Source organism: Pyrus communis, chromosome 17 (genome assembly GCF_041283825.1).
Source record: "Pyrus communis isolate YQ-2024b chromosome 17, ASM4128382v1, whole genome shotgun sequence".
NCBI lineage: Eukaryota > Viridiplantae > Streptophyta > Magnoliopsida > Rosales > Rosaceae > Pyrus > Pyrus communis.
The window spans coordinates 11,031,761-11,050,905 of NC_142581.1; the positions used below are offsets into that span (position 1 = coordinate 11,031,761).

Sequence of the window (19,145 nt, forward strand, 5' to 3'; positions counted from 1 at the left end):
ACGCCAAATACGGATCAACAACCATTGTGCATCACATATCCAAATGCAGAAGGAGGATTTGAGCTTAAGTCCAGCATGATTCACTACTTGCCTAAGTTCCATGGCTTCTCAACAGAGGATGCCAACAAGAATCTCATGGAGTTTCATGTGGTATGCTCAGAAATGAGACCAGCCAATGTGGATGAAGAGCAAGTCAAGTTGAGGGCATTCCCATTTACATTAAAAGCTAAGGCAAAGGAGTGGCTTTACAATTTACCTCCAGGATCAATGAACACATGGAACCAGGTGAAGCAAGCATTATTGGAGCAATATTTTCCGGCCACAAAAGCTGCAAGCATAAGGAAAGACATATGTGCAATCCGACAACAACATGGAGAGCCCTTTGGAGATTACTATGAGCGATTCACACATTTGGTTGCATCTTGTCCTAATCATCAAATTTCAGAGCATCTTTTAATACAATATTTTTACGAAGGATTGTGTGGTACTGATCGTGTAATGCTTGATGCAGCAAGTGGAGGAGCATTCATGAACAAAACACCAACAAATGCTAAGGCATTATTAAAGAACATTGTTGGCAACACACGACAATTTGGAGGGAGAGATGAGCTACCTCTTAAGAAAGTTAACGAGGTAAGTGCTAACTCTAGTATTGAATTACAATTAGCTAACTTGACTAATCTTGTGCAACAGGTTATGGTGGCTCCAAAACAGGTGTGCGGTGTATGTTCAATGATGGGACATGCCACGGACATGTGCCCTTCGTTGATGGATCAAGTTGGTCTTGAGCAAGCTAATGCGTTAGGAGGGTTTCAGGGGCAACAAAGACAAAAGTATGATCCATACTCCAATAACTATAATGCAGGGTGGCGCGATCATCCACACTTAAAGTGGAACAATCAAGACAACGGACAACAATCTGTTCCCAACAACTATAACCGTCCACCTGGCTTCTTTCAAGCAAGACCTCAGACATCATTTCAGCCTCAACAACAACAAGCTCCAAGTAAGTCTCTTAAGGATTTAATTGCTTCTTTAGCTAACTCTACTCAATCTCATTAACAGAAAATAGACAAAGCAATTGAAAACCTTGAGCGCCAAATGAGTCAGTTAGCAAGTTTGATGGGGCAACAACATTAACCAGGAAGGTTGCCTAGCCAAACCGTGGTGAATCCAAATGTGGAGCAGATGAATGTTGTGACTTTAAGGAGTGGAAAAGAAGTTTTTGAGCAGCCAAGGATGCAAAAAAGGACTAGAAAATATACAAATGAGCAAGGGGAGCAACAAACCAAAAATCTTGAGCAAGATGAGGCTTCAACAGAAACTGAAAAGTCTCATAAAGATACAGAATTGAACAAAAAAGATTCTGATAAGGTAAGTAAAGAAGTTCAAAATTCATTTAACTTATGTGTCCCTATTCCTTTTCCTCGTAGGTTTATGAAGTCTAAGAAAGAGCAAACTGATAAGGAAATCTTGGATACTTTCTGAAAAGTCCAAGTGAACTTACCTCTTTTAGATGCCATAAAACAAGTGCCCAAGTATGCAAAGTTCCTTAAAGAGCTTTGTACGAACAAGAGAAGATTCAATGATCAAGAAACTGTGGCATTAAGTGAGGAAGTATCAACTGTTTTGCAGAGAAAGCTACCACCGAAGTTGAAGGATGCCAGTAGCTTTGCCATTCCATGTGTAATTGTAGGGAAAGAGTTTAGGAGTGCATTGTGTGATTTGGGGGCATCTATCAATCTGATGCCATATTCAGTGTATGAATCACTAAACCTTGGAGACTTGAAGGAAACAAAGGTGGTAATCCAATTGGCAGATCGTTCAAATAGATATCCCAAAGGCCTATTAGAGGATGTACTTGTGCAAGTGAATGAGCTTATTTTTCCCGCTGACTTTTTTGTTCTTGAGATGGAACATGACCCTATGCCTACTGCATTTCCTCTTATATTGGGAAGACCATTCCTTAGAACGACGCGTACGAAGATTGATGTCTACGATGGTACTTTAACCATGGAAATTGATGGAGAAAGCGTCAAGTTCAAAATCTTCAATGCTATGAGGTACCCTAGTGATTTTGAATCTTGTTTGTCTATTGATGCGTTGGACTATTTTGTGCAGGATTGTTTTAATGAATGTGTGGGACAAGACAATTTAGAGAAGGCGTTAGTGCATAGCATTACACATGGAAAACTTAATTATTCCGAGCATATTGAAGAAGAATTAATCCAGACAGTGGCAACCCTTGAGTCTCTTTCACCAATTCGTGGTAAGTCTTCTTCCTATTTTATTTCTCTTCTTACTTCTAACGAAAAAATTCTTCCTTCTGTGATTCAGGCACCCAAATTGGAGCTTAAACCGATTCCTGAACATTTGAAGTATGCGTTTTTGGGATAGGATGAAACATTACCGGTCATCATATCATCACAACTCACAACAGAAGAAGGGGAGAAACTGATCCGGGTACTGAAGAATCACAAAACTGCCATAGCTTGGAGCATTGCAGATATTAAAGGTATAAATCTAGCTACATATATGCATAGGATTCTGCTGGAGGAAGGTGCAAAACCCACAAGGGAAGCTCAACGCCGTTTGAACCCACTCATGATGGAGGTCGTCAAGAAAAAGGTTATCAAGCTTCTTGATTTTGGCATCATATATCCTATCTCAGACAACAAGTGGGTGAGCCCTGTTCAAGTAGTTCCGAAGCGATCCGGAGTCACAGTTGTTAAGAATGAAGCTAGTGACCTAGTGCTTACACGTGTGCAAAATAGTTGGAGAGTTTGTACAGATTATCGGAAGATAAACAGCACCACACGCAAGGATCACTTTCCAGTTCCATTCATTGATCAAATGTTAGAAAGGTTAGCTGGTCATTCTCATTATTTCTTTCTTGATGGATATTCTGGATATAATCAGATTGCAGTTGCTCCGAAGGATCAAGAAAAGACGTTCACATGTCCATTTGGCACATTTGCATACCGGAGGATGCCGTTTGGACTTTGCAACGCCCCCGCCACATTTCAAAGGTGTATGGTAAGTATCTTTTCTGATATGATTAAGAAAATAATTGAAGTGTTCATGGATGATTTTTCAGTTTATGGTGATTCTTTTGATACATGTCTACATAATATGTCCCTAGTTTTAAAACGTTGTCAAGAAACTAATCTAGTCTTAAATTGGGAAAAATGTCATTTCATGGTTTCGCATGGATTAGTTCTAGGGCATATCATATCTGAAAATGAAATTGAAGTTGATAAATCTAAAGTAGAACTTGTTAGTTCTTTACCTCTCCCTACTACTGTCAGGGAGGTTCGTTCTTTTCTTGGACATGCAGGTTTCTATCGTAGGTTTATGAATGACTTCTCAATGATTTCTAGACCCTTGTGCCGTTTGCTTCAAAAGGACGTAACATTTGATGTGAATGAAGAGTGTGTGGTAGCATTCAACAAACTTAAGGAGTTGTTATCCACGGCTCCTGTGATCAAGCCACCAGATTGGAGTTTACCTTTTGAGTTAATGTGCGATGCTTCATACTATGATGTCGGTGCAGTTCTAGGACATCGTGTCAACAAAGTGCCACATGTCATCTATTATGCATCACGAACACTCAATGATGCACAATTGAATTATTCAACAACAGAGAAGGAGCTTCTAGCTGTTGTATTTGCTTTAGAAAAATTTAGATCTTATCTGATTGGAACTAAAGTTATTGTGTTTTCTGACCATGTAGCTTTGAAGTATTTACTCACAAAAAAAGAATGCAAAACCGCGACTCATTCGATGGATACTTCTGCTTCAAGAGTTTGACTTGGAGATCAATGATAAGAAAGGGAGTGAGAATGTTGTAGCAGATCATCTTAGCAGACTTGTGCACTCAAACACAGAGGAAGATCTCATCCCTTTACGTGAGAGTTTTCCGGATGAGCAATTGTTTTCATTAAAGGTTACTAACCCTTGGTATGCAGATATTATCAATTACAAGGTCACCAAAAAGATTCCGGATGATTTTACACGTGCTCAGAAAGATAAGTTTGTCAAAACCGCCAAATACTCCGAGTGGGATGATCCTTATTTGTGGAAATATTGCCCTGATCAATTGATTAGAATGTTTGTCCCTGAATCTGAGTTTAAATCTATTCTAACTTTTTGTCATTCTTATGCATGTGGCGGCCATTTTGGAGCAAAGAGGATAGCCTTTAAGTTGTTAGAGAGTGGTTTTTATTGGCCTAGTTTGTTTAAGGATGCGTACGAGTTTTGTGCAACATGTGATCCTTGTCAACGAACAGGTAACTGGGGCCCAAGAAATCAAATGCCACAAACCCCTATTTTGATTGTTGAGATCTTTGATGGGTGGGGCATTGATTTCATGGGACCTTTTCCATCTTCAAATGGTTTTCTTTACATTTTATTGGTTGTGGATTATGTTTCTAAATGGGTGGAAGCGAAAGCCACCAAAACTAATGATTCAAAAGTTGTTTTAGATTTTATTAAGACTAACATCTTTGCAAGTTTTGGGACACCTAGAGCAATCATTAGCGATGGAGGGAGTCACTTTTGCAATAGAACATTTGAAGCGTTGCTTAGAAAGTACAATGTCACACATAAGGTGTCTACACCTTATCAACCGCAAACTAGTGGTCAAGCAGAAGTATCAGACCATGAGGTGAAGCAAATTTTGGAGAAAACTGTGAGTCCTAGTATGAAGGATTGGAGCATGCGCTTGAACGATGCATTGTGGGCTTATAGGACTGCTTATGAGACTCCTATTGGAATGTCCCCATTTCGATTAGTTTATGGGAAACCATGTCGTCTTCCAGTAGAATTAGAACACAAAGCTTATTGGGCGATCAAAGCCTACAACATGGACATGAGTGTTGCCGGACAGTAGATGAAGCTTCAATTGAATGAGTTAGATGAAATCCGAAATGATGCATACGAGTCTAGTCGAATATACAAGGAGAAATCAAAGGCATTTCATGACAAGATGATATCAAGGAAGAGCTTTGCCATTGGACAAAAAGCTCTTCTATTTAATTCTCGCCTTCGGTTATTTCCAGGTAAGCTTCGTTCTCGATGGGTTGGTCCGTTTGTTAAAACTAATATTCCTCATGGTGCAGTGGAAATCCAAAGTGCAAAGACCAAAAACGTGTTCAAAGTGAATGGACATAAACTCAAACCATATTATGAGTCTGTTGTGGAGCATGATGTGGAGGTTGTAGCCCTCTAAGAACCAGCTTCACTTGAATGATTACTCTTGGTACCGTCCGGCTGCGGACGTAAAAGCAAACTCTTATTGGGAGGCAACCCAATATTTCTATTCATTGGCTTTTTATGTCATTTTCAATTTTTCGTTTGTTTTTTTTTTCTGAGTTTTCTTGCGTGCTAAACTAAATTATTTCTTTTCTTTGTAGGAATATTTGGTTATGTCCACCCTTGGGGTTTATTGCAGAATTGAAGTTTGGGGGTCATCATTTGATTTTACTGCAAATTGGGGAAGTTTTCAGTCCAAATGCTTTATTTTGTTTCTTACTATTTTATTTTATTTTATTTTTATTTTATGCATTATTGTGTTTTCTGACATTGGGGACAATGTCCAATTTAAGTTTGGGGGTAAGGATTAAAAAAAATTGAAAATTTGAACTGGTTTGATTTGTTTCCTTGTTGCTTTTTGTTTTCTTAATTAGTTTTGTTAACTCTAAAAAAAAACCCAAAAAAGAGAGAAAATGAAAAAAAATGAAAAAAAATCCAAAAATAGTCTTATTTTCTTTATTGTTTTGAATTAGATTTTTGTTAGTTTCCCGACCCAATGATATAATTGGATTAAATTTGAACCACAGTGATCAAGAACTTAGTAAGCATGTATTGTGTTGAAATTCCTTATTCTCTTGTTAGTTTTGTACATGTTTAATCATCTTTGAAAAACCAAAAGCACATAGCCTTGTTGATGTGAAACTAAAGCATGATTTAAAGCTTCGTATGTGAACATAGTGACCATATACAACCTATGTGAGTTTTTGAGCCTATTGAAAGTGTGTGCATTTTTCATACACTCCTATTCTTTCATGTGTGATGAACTTATGTGACTTACATCTCTAGAACTTGCGTAACGATCTTTCGAAATGTTTGTCATTGATTGCATGAACTAGAAAAGGATAGAGGCATTAGGTTTATCACCATGGCCCAAATAAGCATGTTTCCTAAAGAAAAATAATGTCATTAGATTGCCAATCTGAGCCGTATATGTTGAGCCTTTTATTTCTTATCACTAGATATGTCTACCCTTATACCTTAAACATTTTTCCTTACCCTTTACAAGCTAGCTAGTGAGCAATGTGAGATTGTCTTATGAGAAATGTTTGTGAAGTACTTTGAAGGAGTTTGGCAAAAGAATAAGTGTGGGGGTATTTCATGTTTGTATTAGTTATGTGCGAAAATTGGTTCAAAAAGAAAAAAAAAAGAAAAAAAAAAAAAGAAAAGAAAAAAAAAATTGTATACAAAGCAAATAAACAGTTTTTTTAAGTTTCAATTTAGGGGTGTGGTTGGAGGTATTAGTAGAGTGGCTGGAGAGCTTGAGTTCTTATAAATCTCAACAAGAGAATTGCTTGCAATGTAGCTTGGAACTTGTGTTTACCTATCCTTTCATTTCTATAACCCTCTCCCTAAGCCTCATTATATCCAATAAAAGTCCTCTTGATTTTAGTTTTGCAATTATGATTGTGGAGATGAGATCTTTATGCAAGCTTATGGTAGATCTTTCACATTTGATTCTTTGAGCGAAACACGTTAAACTAAACATATGTATGATTGAGTGTATGTCCCGTGAGAAGGTCATTAGTTTGCATGTGGTGTTTTAAAATAAAACTTGAAATTGCATTAGCATGACTATTACACACACTACACTTCAAGGATGATTAAAAGGTAGTTGTTAACATTTGAATAAGGAAGATGAGCTTGGATTAGCTTGTTTGATGCGAGCTAAGGTTCTTGATGATTTGTTTTCTTGAATGAAATTCTATGAGGGTCACATGGTGGGGAACTAATGTTTTTCATGTTGCTACTTTATCATGTTTTCTTTGTTTTGCTCGAGGACTAGCAAAAGCTAAGTGTGGGGGTATTTGATAAGCTCATATTTATATAAATTTTACATCAAATTCACTTGTCTTTTCTTAGTTAGTTCCTTATATTTTTGAGCTATTTACTTTTTTTTTTTGTTTTGTAGGATTTGTCAAGCAAAGAAAAGAAAAATAGCACAAGTGGAATTTTAAGTAACAAATTCGTCAAAACTGCCTGTGCAGGTCAGCTGACTTTGGAAGTAAGTTGTGGACAGCTTCGAATGAATTAGAGAATGAGCCTTATATTCCTGGAAAGCTACGGATGTCTATTTTCTGGAGCATTTCGCGGATTGTTAATATCATTTTTCTAGAAGAAGTTATGGCCGTTTTAACACTGAAAGGTTCCCAAGAGGCTGAGCAGTTTGTAACTGACAAGAAAGCATTGAAAGCAATAAATTCAATAAAACGAACAGCCAAAACTGATGCAGCCAAGAACAAGCCAGTTAACACCTATTCAAATATCAGAGGAAATGGAAAATTAAGTGAGAGTAATGGGCATAAAAGCTGCCCAAAGAGTTACAATTGTTTTAGCATTTCCTCTCACTTATTGTCATAACTAAATGGCTGTTAGTGGGGTGAGTTATGGAGAAAAAACTGTGGCAGCAGAAGAGAAGAAAAGGTCTGCAGGTTGCAGCGGAAAAGGGTGGAAAAAAAAGGTGAAAGAAAAAGATAGAAAAAAATGAAGAAAAGCAAGGAAAAAAGAAAGCTACTGCGTTGGGGAAGGAAGGAAAGGAAGGAGGAAATCTTGGCATTCTCTTCTTTCGGTTTTATCTTCTCAAACTCATGTCTTTCTTTTGGTATAATTTGAGAATTATGTGTAACTAATTTTTAGTAGTTAGGGGCTCTTTTGAAGCCCCGAATATGATTGCAAGTTTGTTATGACATTTCGTTTGAATTACTTTTATGAATAGATGAAAATTGGTTCACTACTTGCCTCATTGATGAATTCTTTATGTGTTTTCTACGGATGCATACTTAGTAAGCATATCTAGGATTATAATGCTATGAATATGTGTGTGCCTGCCCTTGTCGAATGAGGACCTACATATGTTCTAGAGTAGTACTTGTTAATTGCGATTAACATGTGAATCAATTTATAGGATAAGTAAGACAACACTAGTACTTATGATGCCTTGTGATGACTCAAACTCTTTTCGTTCTTAATGATTTCTACTTGTTAAATCTATGAACACACCATTCTAGGTTGCATGTTAGGGACTAAGTTAAGTTGAAAACGTCATTCTCTTAACATACTACATAAGAAAGAGTAATAGGTTGAGTTCTAACATTGAGCCAACTTGAGCATCTTCATCCGAAAATGAAAGGAATTTGAATGAAGCATAACATGTTTGCATGATTATTTGGTGGTGGATAGCAATTCCCCTAACTCGTTTTTCTTAATTTGTGAACTACTTAAAAATCTGTTTTGTCCTGTTTTTGTTCGATTTAATTTAAATAGCAAATCAATTCCATAAATCCCAAAAATTTGTATGAGTGTAGCTCTGTGTGTCTAGTATCTGCATATAAAATTTCGTAGACTTTAGATAAGTGTAAGTCGGTCTAATAATTATTTTTCGGTGGCTGGTCAGTAGGGACAGCAGTCCAGTTTTTGTGATATTTTAAGTAGTTAGATAAAACAATCTTCTGGGAAAAAGACCCTTATTTTCATATGCTACAATTGACAAATATTATTGTTTATAAGGAAAATTAATAGGACATTTATGTGCTACATTGTTCAAGCTTCTTCCATAGCTCACGAGATGTGAGCCTGGTTTGGTACTGAGATGATTCTGAAAAAAGCTAGTATAAAAAAAAGCTAGGAGCTGTTTTTGTGTTTGGTAAACATTCAGCTTCAGCTTTTTTTTCACAGTTTTGGATGGAAAAAAGCCAAAAACAAGAAGCTGCAAAACCCAGCTTTGAAAAACCGGTTTTTTTCACATCTGTTTTACATAAAAGTTTATCAAACACTATAATACTGCCTTTTTTTTCTTTTCAAAAGCACTTTACAAAAAAGTTTACCAAACACTCTGCTGCTTTATTTCACAGCTGCTTATTCTCACAGCACAGCAGAAGCAGTTTTTTTTCAAAGCACATCAATACCAAACCAGTCCTTAGAGACTCCAACTGTAAAGGGAATTAGATCTTCAGAAAGTGTCGAATGCAACCAAATCAGCAGATTTTGATCTTTCTCAAACCACTACTCAAATTCTGGATTCATGTATCTATCTGGAAGAAGCGGAGTCGGACATGGCTCAGTTCCATCAATGAGACCAATGAGCTTGTAGCGACGAAGGATCGGAGCAAACAATGCCTGCCATGGGAGATAATTGGTGCGCTTGAGCTTGATTGGCACCATACTGCCAATGTTCTGAATCGTAAAAGACAGATACGAATTTGGAGAGGAATTAGGGTTTAACAATGGCGATGGATCCATCAAAGACGAGGATGCAGATGGAGAAGCCATGACAATCAAAGACAAGATTCAAAAGAAAAGAGAAAGAATCATGAATCAGAGGTAGAAATTGATTGAGAAACAGAAGAAATCGATCAAGAAACAGATCGAGCAATCGAGGCAGTGAACGAGTCGGTAAGCGGAAGAAAAAAGGATCAGTGCCATAAGGCAAGTTGGCGAGATACCATATAGAAACTGACTTTTCATTTCATCAAAAATTACAACAATACAGGATAATATATATAGCCACAGGCTTGCTACACTAGTGCCCTTAGTTTCTAAAACTAATTACACAATTGCCATATCTAATTGTTTACGGTTATAACTAACTAGTGACTTGTTTGGATGATTTGGCATCTGTCTCAATATGAGCCATATATCTAGAGTGTTTACATTATCAAACTAATTAAGGGGAAATCACTATAAAATAACAATAAAAATTCGTACACACACACACACACATATATATATTACTTCATATGCTTTTTTGTGTAGAAAAATTGTAACCCAAAACATCAAGAGGCCGCAGGAACAAGGCGAGCGGAGCAAATGGTGCAGTAGAACTTCCGCTTGGTTTTGTGGGAAATGGGGATGAAACAAAAGAGCAAGTGAGCTTCAAAGTCCCATCCCATAACTGGCCCTCCGCAGTAGGGGCAAGCCGCTGCTGCTACTCCTTTATTTCCCACCACCTTTTCTCGCAGATCAAACACCGATAATACACTCATTTTGTTTTTATATCTTTCTAACAATCTCTCTCTCTCTCTCTCTCTCTCTCTCTCTCTCTCTCTCTCTATGTATATATATGTGTGTGTGTGAGTGTGTGTGATGTACCTATAGTTCCAGCATTTGGAATCTGTCAATGTTTGTGCTTTGCAAAGTTAATATTTTACTGGAAATGCTGCTCGTTCTCTTCTGTGTGTTGGTGGTTGTTTGTGTTGCTGGGAACAGCTGGCTACCATCGAAAGTAAATTAATATGTTATCTTCCAGGAAGGATGTAGAAAGTTCCACGAATTATGAAAGACTGAGTCGGTTCCAAGTCTCCCAAAACTTAGGCCGAGGGTCACGCGGTCTTTTTCTTCTTCTCCCTGATGTCACTCTCATATGTCAATGGTCGTTATGCAATACATATGAAATGTCCAATCCATTGATTAGGAGTTCATTGGAGATTACTTCTCTAGGAAGCACATTTGCTAAAAACGCTTTTACACGTTGAGTACTTGAAAATTGCGTTTGAAGGTGTTACTCAAGAAAACACTAGAAGGTGTTGGCCAAAATAATGATCCCTGATATTTGCCTAACTTCTCACTTTGGTTTCTGAGATTTAAAATCAATATAAGTGGTCATTGAGATTGTCCACCATTAATCATTTTGGTCATTCAGTGAAAAATTATGTTAACCAATGATCAAAGTAACAAAATTACCATCAATATAATAAACAATAGGCCAAAATAAGTTGACAAAATTGAGAGTATTTTTATCATTTTATTCTTGTTTTATGGAGTTTTTTCACGGAATGACCAAAATGATTGATTGTGGACAAACTCAGGGACCAAGTCTATCAATTTCAAATCTCAGGGACCAAAGTGAGGAGTTATGCAAATCTCAAGAACCATTTTGGCTGAAAACGCCTTTCAAAATCCAAAATCACTTTTAATTATCTATGTTTAATGTGTTGTCAAGAATGTTTTTGATTTATTTAAAAGCATTTCTAGTTTTTCCAAAAGCCCATACACTAAAGAATATTTTTCAATTGGTAATGCTTGAGAGATCAAAATTTTAAATCAAATTTTGTAAACCAAATAATGTGGTTATCCATGATTGAATTCTTGATTAAGTGTTGATCAACGTACTTATTTCCTATTAGTGACAGTGACACATCATTTAGTTTAAAAATTGGCCTCTCTAGCATATTATAAAACTTTTTATTTTTTTTATTCTGATACAACGATTTTGGGGAGGGGGGTTACTGCTAAACTGCACAATGAGCTATTATATATCAAACTTGTCCTCCATGAGACCATCAAACAAATCTGAAATTGAGTGTAAATGAATACTAGTAGACCGCAATGTCGGTGGCAATTGCTATGCAACTTCTTTGGAAGAAGGTCCAAGGTACGTGGGAGTTTTCACATTTGAACATCCAACAGGATATTAACGAGAGCTCTATGCCTAAATGCCTATGTGCTTGATCATTACGTAAAGAACGCGTTTACCTTCAGACTACAAGAGAGCAGCTGTCCGGCCACCAATGCCAGTACTCGTCTCCAACACGGCTCAAAGCCTACACCATGCCGCCACCCAAAGTGGCAAATCATGCCTCAAAGTCAATCCCTACCGACGTCTTTCGAGCAGTTCTTCAGACACTATTCGATGACAAATGTCGGTTCGAAGATCTATAGAATGTTCAGCATGAATCTTAAGAAGCTTGTGTTGCGGCTAGAGTTCCATGAAAATAGTTTTTATGACAACTTATGTAACGATTTTGCATAACTAATTAAAAACCATAGGTAAAATTTCTCATTTGGCTGAAGTTCCAAGAACTGACAAATCGCACGCAAGAAAATTTTGACAGAAACATGTGGTATCTAACATAACTATCGACAGGTTGTATATACCGTTTCTATATCCTGCCTAAAAGAAGCAAGAAGCCGTTCATGTCATTAAGTAAATGGTAGCACAACAGATTTTCTGCAAAGAATGATCAGACATTACCACATAAAGATAAATTTGTGAATCATGAGGATACTTCTGTTGGATTGTGCGCCTCGATATCAACATGCCGTATACCAGGAACAAGCTTTTGGATCTCCTTTTCCAATCTATCAACTTCACTTCCTAATGCTGTCACTACCTCTTCACCTGCAATGGGAGATGTAGTTCGTAATGTATTGCACGTACAACCCGGTCACCGAAACTATTTAATTTTTTCAAAAGTAAAACGCATAAAAATACCATAGTTTGACATCATTTTAAGCAGTGCAGTATCATCCTTCTCCTTTGCAGCTTCACGAAACTGCATCACATCCACATAACACGCAGAATTCAGCACGTACACCAACAATGAGTAAAATGTCTTGAATGTAGCTAGAAGTCCAAAAAAGTTTTCAAAAATTATAGAGATGATTAACCTGTCTTGCCCATTCTCCACGCCCAGTCCTATGGAGATAATTTTGAACTACCACTACTCCATTGAAATCTGTCCCATGCAGATAGCGACAGTTATATCACACTGATATCCCAATAGTGCAAAATGCAAAATAATGGAAAGAGTACACTTCAAAGAAAAAACATAAGAGTTGTTGAAGTAATAAATTTCAGTTTTAGTGGTCATCAAATTACAAAAGAAATATGCCATTGCAGAAGATAAAACTTAAAATGCTGCAACGTCAGCATGGTGATAGTTTCAATCCGTTGCTAACAATATTGATAATGATTCACTTTTTGTTTACAAAATCAGCCAAAACTGGACATACCAACAGTGGTTTGTTAGAAAACTGAGAACCTAACCCAAGAAGAATCAAGAAATAAAGAAGTCAAGATGAAAAAAGGTCACCTATTTCAGCCTTAAATCTGAAGAACCCAGGACCAATCACCTCGCTTTTGCAATCATATAGAGAATCCACAACCTATAACAAAATCAGTGATATTTAGTAACCTTAAAAAGCATGAAGGTATATCAATACCAGAAAGAGATCATTAGCATTAATTATACCGGGTCATTTTTCAAAAATTGGAGAACCTTCTCCATATCATGGTCATCCATTGCCCTGCCAATCAAAGCATGTCGATTCCTTTGGATTAGAAAAATAGCCACCTGCAGGGTAGATTCAACTCGGTTGTATAATTATAGTTTCACTGTGTGTCTCAGTCACAATCTGTTGTGTTACTTAGTTTTCTTTTTTTGAATACCCAACATTTAATAATCAGACTTCTTCAAAATTAGCATTGTATTGTAGATATTCACTTCAATTTTAGACAGCAATGTGGTACTCTAATTGCAGTTTCTGCATCATTTTTTATGGAAACGAGCATCACATACCATTCCAAGTAGGTTGCCAACTACAATCGATCCTATGGGATCATAAATTGCATTTCCTGTTCTATTCACTGCAACCAATGATGCCGCAGCAATAGCAAGCCCAGTTACAGCTGCCCCATCCTGCATATATAAGATAATTTACAAAGGGATAATAGCTTGTTATCAGACCAGAAAATACGTGTGGCTTCATAATTTTTCAATCAACTCTAGGCTTATGCTACGTTAATGAAGGGTTTCAATGACATTACATGTTGGGTTTGACTGCTTGTGATAGTTTCTTGCAATTAAGTAGACTGTAATATACTCATTGGTGTTACTGAAACTTTCATTCATCCCCAGTTCCATACCTAATCATTTCTTCCTTTGCAATCACAGAAATAAATTCCAACAACCAAGGGAGAATAAAGAAAGAACATCCCAGTGTATTACCTCTGTCATGACTGCAACAGATGTGGGATCATGTCCACGCCATATATAGTCTCTCAGTTTCATGCCCTCAGCAGCTGCACCTTTCTTGACGGCTTGTATGGCAACAAGAAGAGAAGCACCTACGGAATGGATGCAAAGGTTAAAGGGGGGGGAACATGAGAAATAAATAAAGTAATCATATGATTGGGCTTCCCATCATTGTTTTGAAAGATAATGCATTGAGCTCTACCTTCAATAATAAATGAGCCACCAATCACAAGAGCTGCATACTGAATATTTGGAGGGGGCTGAGGAAGAGGCAGACAAATTCTATAAAACCGGAATAGAATTGACAAACATAACAGATAATCTAAGAAATTAACGGTAAGACATTAGAAAGAAAAAATAGTACACATAGGTTTGGGTAACAAAATTTTGCCAAGTAAAAACTCAATAACCTGTGAAGTCCACAAGTTTTGAACTCCATGAATGATAGTCGCACCAGAACCAAGACAAAAGATACCAACAGCAGATATCAAAGACCAGACAAATCTTTCCTTGGAGTATCCATAACTGCCAGAATCAAAGACATAGCATGATAATTAGAACTAATTCTTAGTGCGAGCATATAATAATATATATGCATGTATTTAATTTCTATTCACAGCTCTTGACTTGTATATTATGCACTTGCAACATCCAATTCCACTCGAGCGAGTATTCTAGAATCATAGAAGTGCTTAAACCAGTCAAATTAATGGCTAACTCTTAAGGTATGTCATAGATTTCTTCCTTCTGAAACCTTTCTTAGGACTGTTACATAATGCGCAACTTTTGTTGATAAAAAGACAAATTAAACAATGAAAGCTAATGAAGGCTTCATCAATGATGCGAAAAGTTGGTCATGGTATGGAAAGACTCACGGGTGGAGAGCATCTGGTGCACGCCTTGAGCTACTCAAACCATAAGCAAGAAGCGCCTACAATGACATGGATTAGTTTCTCTGCATCACTGAATTGATTCAATCATGAAATGAAAAATCACAACAACATTGACTTCAAATAGACCTCCACCAGCATGAACCCAATACCTGATTTGCAAAATCAGCAACTGAGTGCACAACTTCGGCAAACATAACATGGCTAGAGGTGGATAACCAGACACCGAACTTGAGTGAAAAGACAAGGAAGTTGCACCACAATGCAGTTGTGACTGCCCTTTGACTAGCATACAGAATTGATGCAAAAATCATAAGAATTTAATGCAATTCCAAGCAATTAAACAAACAAACAATAAAAATCTACTAAATCGAAAAAATTACAAACATTTTAGGGCTCGGTACCTGTGCTGGTCATTGAATTCAATCTTCACCTGCTTAGCTCTAGTAAAGAAACCTGCAAATCAATGCACACCCAATTTTTACCCAAATGCACAAAAATTGTCAGCTAAAATTGACTAATTTATCACTTTCCCTACAGAATTTCATAACTTCCCAAATCGAAAAAAGAACTTACTGCGATGGAGCAAGTGCCGCTGCGGCTGCTGACGACGATGAACAACACTACCGGACGAAACCAAGTCGAACAAAACGACCCGTTTCGAGCAGGCAGCTGAGGAAACCAGGCCGCGCAGCAGAGTGTGAGCAGAGGAGCTAAACGGAGCCTTTTGGGGGAGGCTGCGATCGTCGTTCCGGGGGTCTGAGTAGTGAAAGAGCAGACATTGGGAGGAGCAGCGAGGACTGAAGCGGTGGGTGCGGCGGAGGCGGGAGACGAGAGTGTAGGAGGACGTTCTCATCTCATCTGCATGGAAATGTTCATGGGTTCTCGGAAAGCTACTGCATTTCGATTGTTTTTAGGGTTTTGAGGGTGGGATTGGTTTAGGGTTTTGTGGGTTGTCGAAAAGAGTGAAGAATCAGAGACGCAGAGCGAGGTTGAAGATGGTGACAGCTAAGAGCTTAAGACATTGTTTTTGCTAGTACAAGGTTAAGTATAAAACCCATTCCCACAAAGATTTTAAAATTAAAAATTAAATTTGCCATCTGCAACAAGTCAAAGTGGAAGAAAAATGGTGAAGATATTGAGCCACCAATGGTGCGGCAGCCCAAATTAGACCCGCCAAAGGGTTAGCTATGACTATTTCGGTAGGAAGCGCTTCAACTCAATGTTTTAAAACACTGATTTAGTGGTATTTTTCTTCATTAAATGAGAGGTTTATATTTCATTCTCGTTAAAAGCAAATTTAAACCACATTATTGCTAAGCGTTCCATGAATTGCTCCGTCTAAGTATGAGTTATGAGTCGAAATCTTACGAGACCTAAATAATTGGGGATTGCGGTTGGTTATTAAGGGTGTGTTTGTTGCACCGGACTGTCTCGGACTAGACTAGCTTCAGGGACTAAGTTGGACTGGCTTAGACTAGACTAAGCTGAACTAGTTTAGTGAAACGTTTGGTGTAGTGTCGGACTAAGAAGCAGGATAATAAGAAAAAAAAAAAAAAAAACCATGATATATTACAAAATATTTTATTTTCTTCAACTTCAATTTCAACCAAATATTAACATTATTCCTGTTAAACATTTCATCTTCTCCATGTTCAAAGTATGTTGGTGTCACTCAAATACCGTATTTAATCCAACCTCCTTTCTTCTTCTAGCAATTGCCACCAGTGCCATCTACCATACTAGATATTGCAAATTCTTGAGATTTCAAAACCAACAATTGATAATTTGTTTCACATTTAAACAAAAACTCATCCACAACAAATCAACCCATCACAATTTTTCCCCAAAAATATCAAATTTACACAAAAGAATCAATGTGGGTTTTGCGAATAAGGAAATATACCAACAAGAACAAATAATACAAAAGCCATACATCAGATCTAGCAAAAACATATACATACATATATGTGTGCGTGTATGTATATGTGTGTATATATACATATATATACAAACCCAGAAAAATGGGGCTTTCTATAATCCCAGCTTAAATTAGAAAGAACCACCATTGCAAACACCATTAAACCAAACGGAACATATTCAAAAAGCTGAAATTCATATTATATTACCAAAAAAATAAGCAAATCTGAGGAAGATTGAGGATATATGTCATTACATCTTTCCATCTGAAAATATCAGTTCTTCGTGCCCAGATGGACTTCGCGGCCAACATCATCTGAATTCAACCTCCTTTTGAGCGACCTGACGCGGTGCTACGGCGGTGGTGGCCATCGTCGAGACTTAGATAGAAAGAGTGGGAGATGACCTTGGGAAATGGAGTGGGGTGGCGCCGGCATCGATCTGGGCCTCAGATTGAATCGACCCATCGGTGGGTGCTAATTCGATTTTGGGATTTAGGGGTGGGTGGTAATGAGATAGAGCAGGGAGAGAAAAGAAGATCCATGCAGGGAAGGAGTGGAGGATTTGACGACGAGGTCGTTGATTACGATGAGCAGTGAGCAGACGAAGCAGACGAAGCAGACGAAGGAAAGGCTTAGCAGTCCGCTGCATTTTGGGGGGTTTTGCTAAGAACCTCTAACGAGGTCTCTAGTCGAGGCGAATCCCGCTTAATCCTACTAAAACTAGTCCCTGGGATTACCAAACACGGGACTACACTAATTTTTAATGTAGTCCAATCCAGTGAAGGTTAGTGAACCCAAACAAACACACCTTAAAAGAAACAGAGAACTACTGTCAGTTATTTGAAAAAAAAAAAAAAAAAAAGGATTGTTGTGGGTTTTAAAAATAAAAGAAAATTAGACTTGGCCAAAACGATGTCGTTTTGGGCGAAGTCTTAAAAAAATAAAAATTTCCTCTTCTTCGCTGTTGTCTTCCTCGTGAAGACGCTGCACACCTTTCAACCCTAAACTTAGATGATGGAGCCTTCGACTTTGATTTACCTAAACGACAGGCCCATTCGACTTCGATTTTAGGTCGCTGATGGATCTAGGAACGCCAACCAACCGGCATCAGGCGCGCCTCGGGACGTGTTTTTTTTAAAAACACTACTTTTGCTTTATAAAAATCGTGTGTTTTACTAGATGTATATCGAAAATGCTTTTATAACCGAAAAGCACTTTTATATTTTATGAGAAAAAATACTTTTAATCATTTCAGAATCGAATTCTAAATAAATTTTTTTATTTTGAAAGAAACACTTTTACTAAAAAGTTGAAGTAGTTATTTTAAACCTCTCAAAAGTGGTTCCTCAATTCAAGTAGCATTCGTTTCTCCAAATGTGTTGATGAGATGGGGGAAGGTCTAAAAGTGACGATTCTAAGTTTGATGTACGTATTGAAACATAAGTCACCTAATTAATTGTTGATATTTATAGTCTAACAATATTAACGTTTGTTTCGAATAATGAAATCACATAGCTGAGGATCTACAAGCACCTTTTATTCATTACTTGCACGTTATAATTTTCGTTGTAATTTTTGTGTGGAAAATTAAGAGCTCGGATATAAATTCCAAAGTAATTGTGCACTTTGAAATAGTTATTTGTGTGGAAAATGAGAAAAAAGAAACTAACATAAATCATTGTTACGTCTAGGGAAGTAGATATAACGTGCATTAAGAGGTGAGATATCCACACACCATTTTTTACTTCTTGCACACTCTTTTAATTTACAACATTCAAATCAGATGAATTGAAAAAGATCAAATAACAAAAATTAACAAGAGTGTGTGAAAAGAAAAAAGGGGTTACGGTAGTGCTATCTACACAGCCACTATTACTTCTCACATACTTCTCTCATTTTTTTTGCCATCAATGAATTGAAGAAAATTAATGACCAAAAGTTAACAAAGGTGTGTAAGAGGTAAATATGGACGTGTGAATAGTACTATCATATATTTATTCATATATTAAAAGCTTTATCAATCAATCAATCAATCTCTAATATCCGTTTGGATGGTTGTATCTACACATCCATTTTTTATCACGCACACATTTCATGTTAATTTATGTTATTTGATCTTCTTTTTAGTTGATTTAATAATCGAAAACTGAGAAGAATATGTAGAAAGTGAAAAAAGATGCGTAGATAACAACACCAAGCACCCTAAACATTTTTGTGTGCGGGCAAACGATATTCTAAATTAATCATAAATTTGATTCACTTACCAACAA

At 37.1% G+C, this 19,145-nt stretch overlaps 1 protein-coding gene and 1 pseudogene across 1 annotated transcript; one reads left to right on the plus strand and one right to left on the minus strand.

Moving 5' to 3' along the window:
* The first annotated feature begins 1,095 nt into the window (after positions 1–1,095).
* Positions 1,096–5,230, plus strand: LOC137707758 (uncharacterized; annotated as a pseudogene).
* A 6,832-nt stretch (positions 5,231–12,062) lies between these two features.
* On the minus strand, positions 12,063–16,154 carry LOC137707922 (metal tolerance protein C4). Its single transcript, XM_068446865.2, has 13 exons — positions 15,530–16,154; positions 15,358–15,409; positions 15,106–15,238; positions 14,939–14,994; positions 14,474–14,588; positions 14,266–14,323; positions 14,037–14,155; positions 13,608–13,727; positions 13,281–13,382; positions 13,122–13,194; positions 12,697–12,764; positions 12,521–12,581; positions 12,063–12,427 (listed from the first exon to the last, which is right to left on the minus strand). Exons 1-13 carry the CDS (start codon positions 15,807–15,809, stop codon positions 12,303–12,305), a joined length of 1,362 nt encoding a protein of 453 aa, XP_068302966.2. The 5' UTR covers positions 15,810–16,154; the 3' UTR covers positions 12,063–12,302.
* Between the last annotated feature and the right edge of the window lie 2,991 nt (positions 16,155–19,145).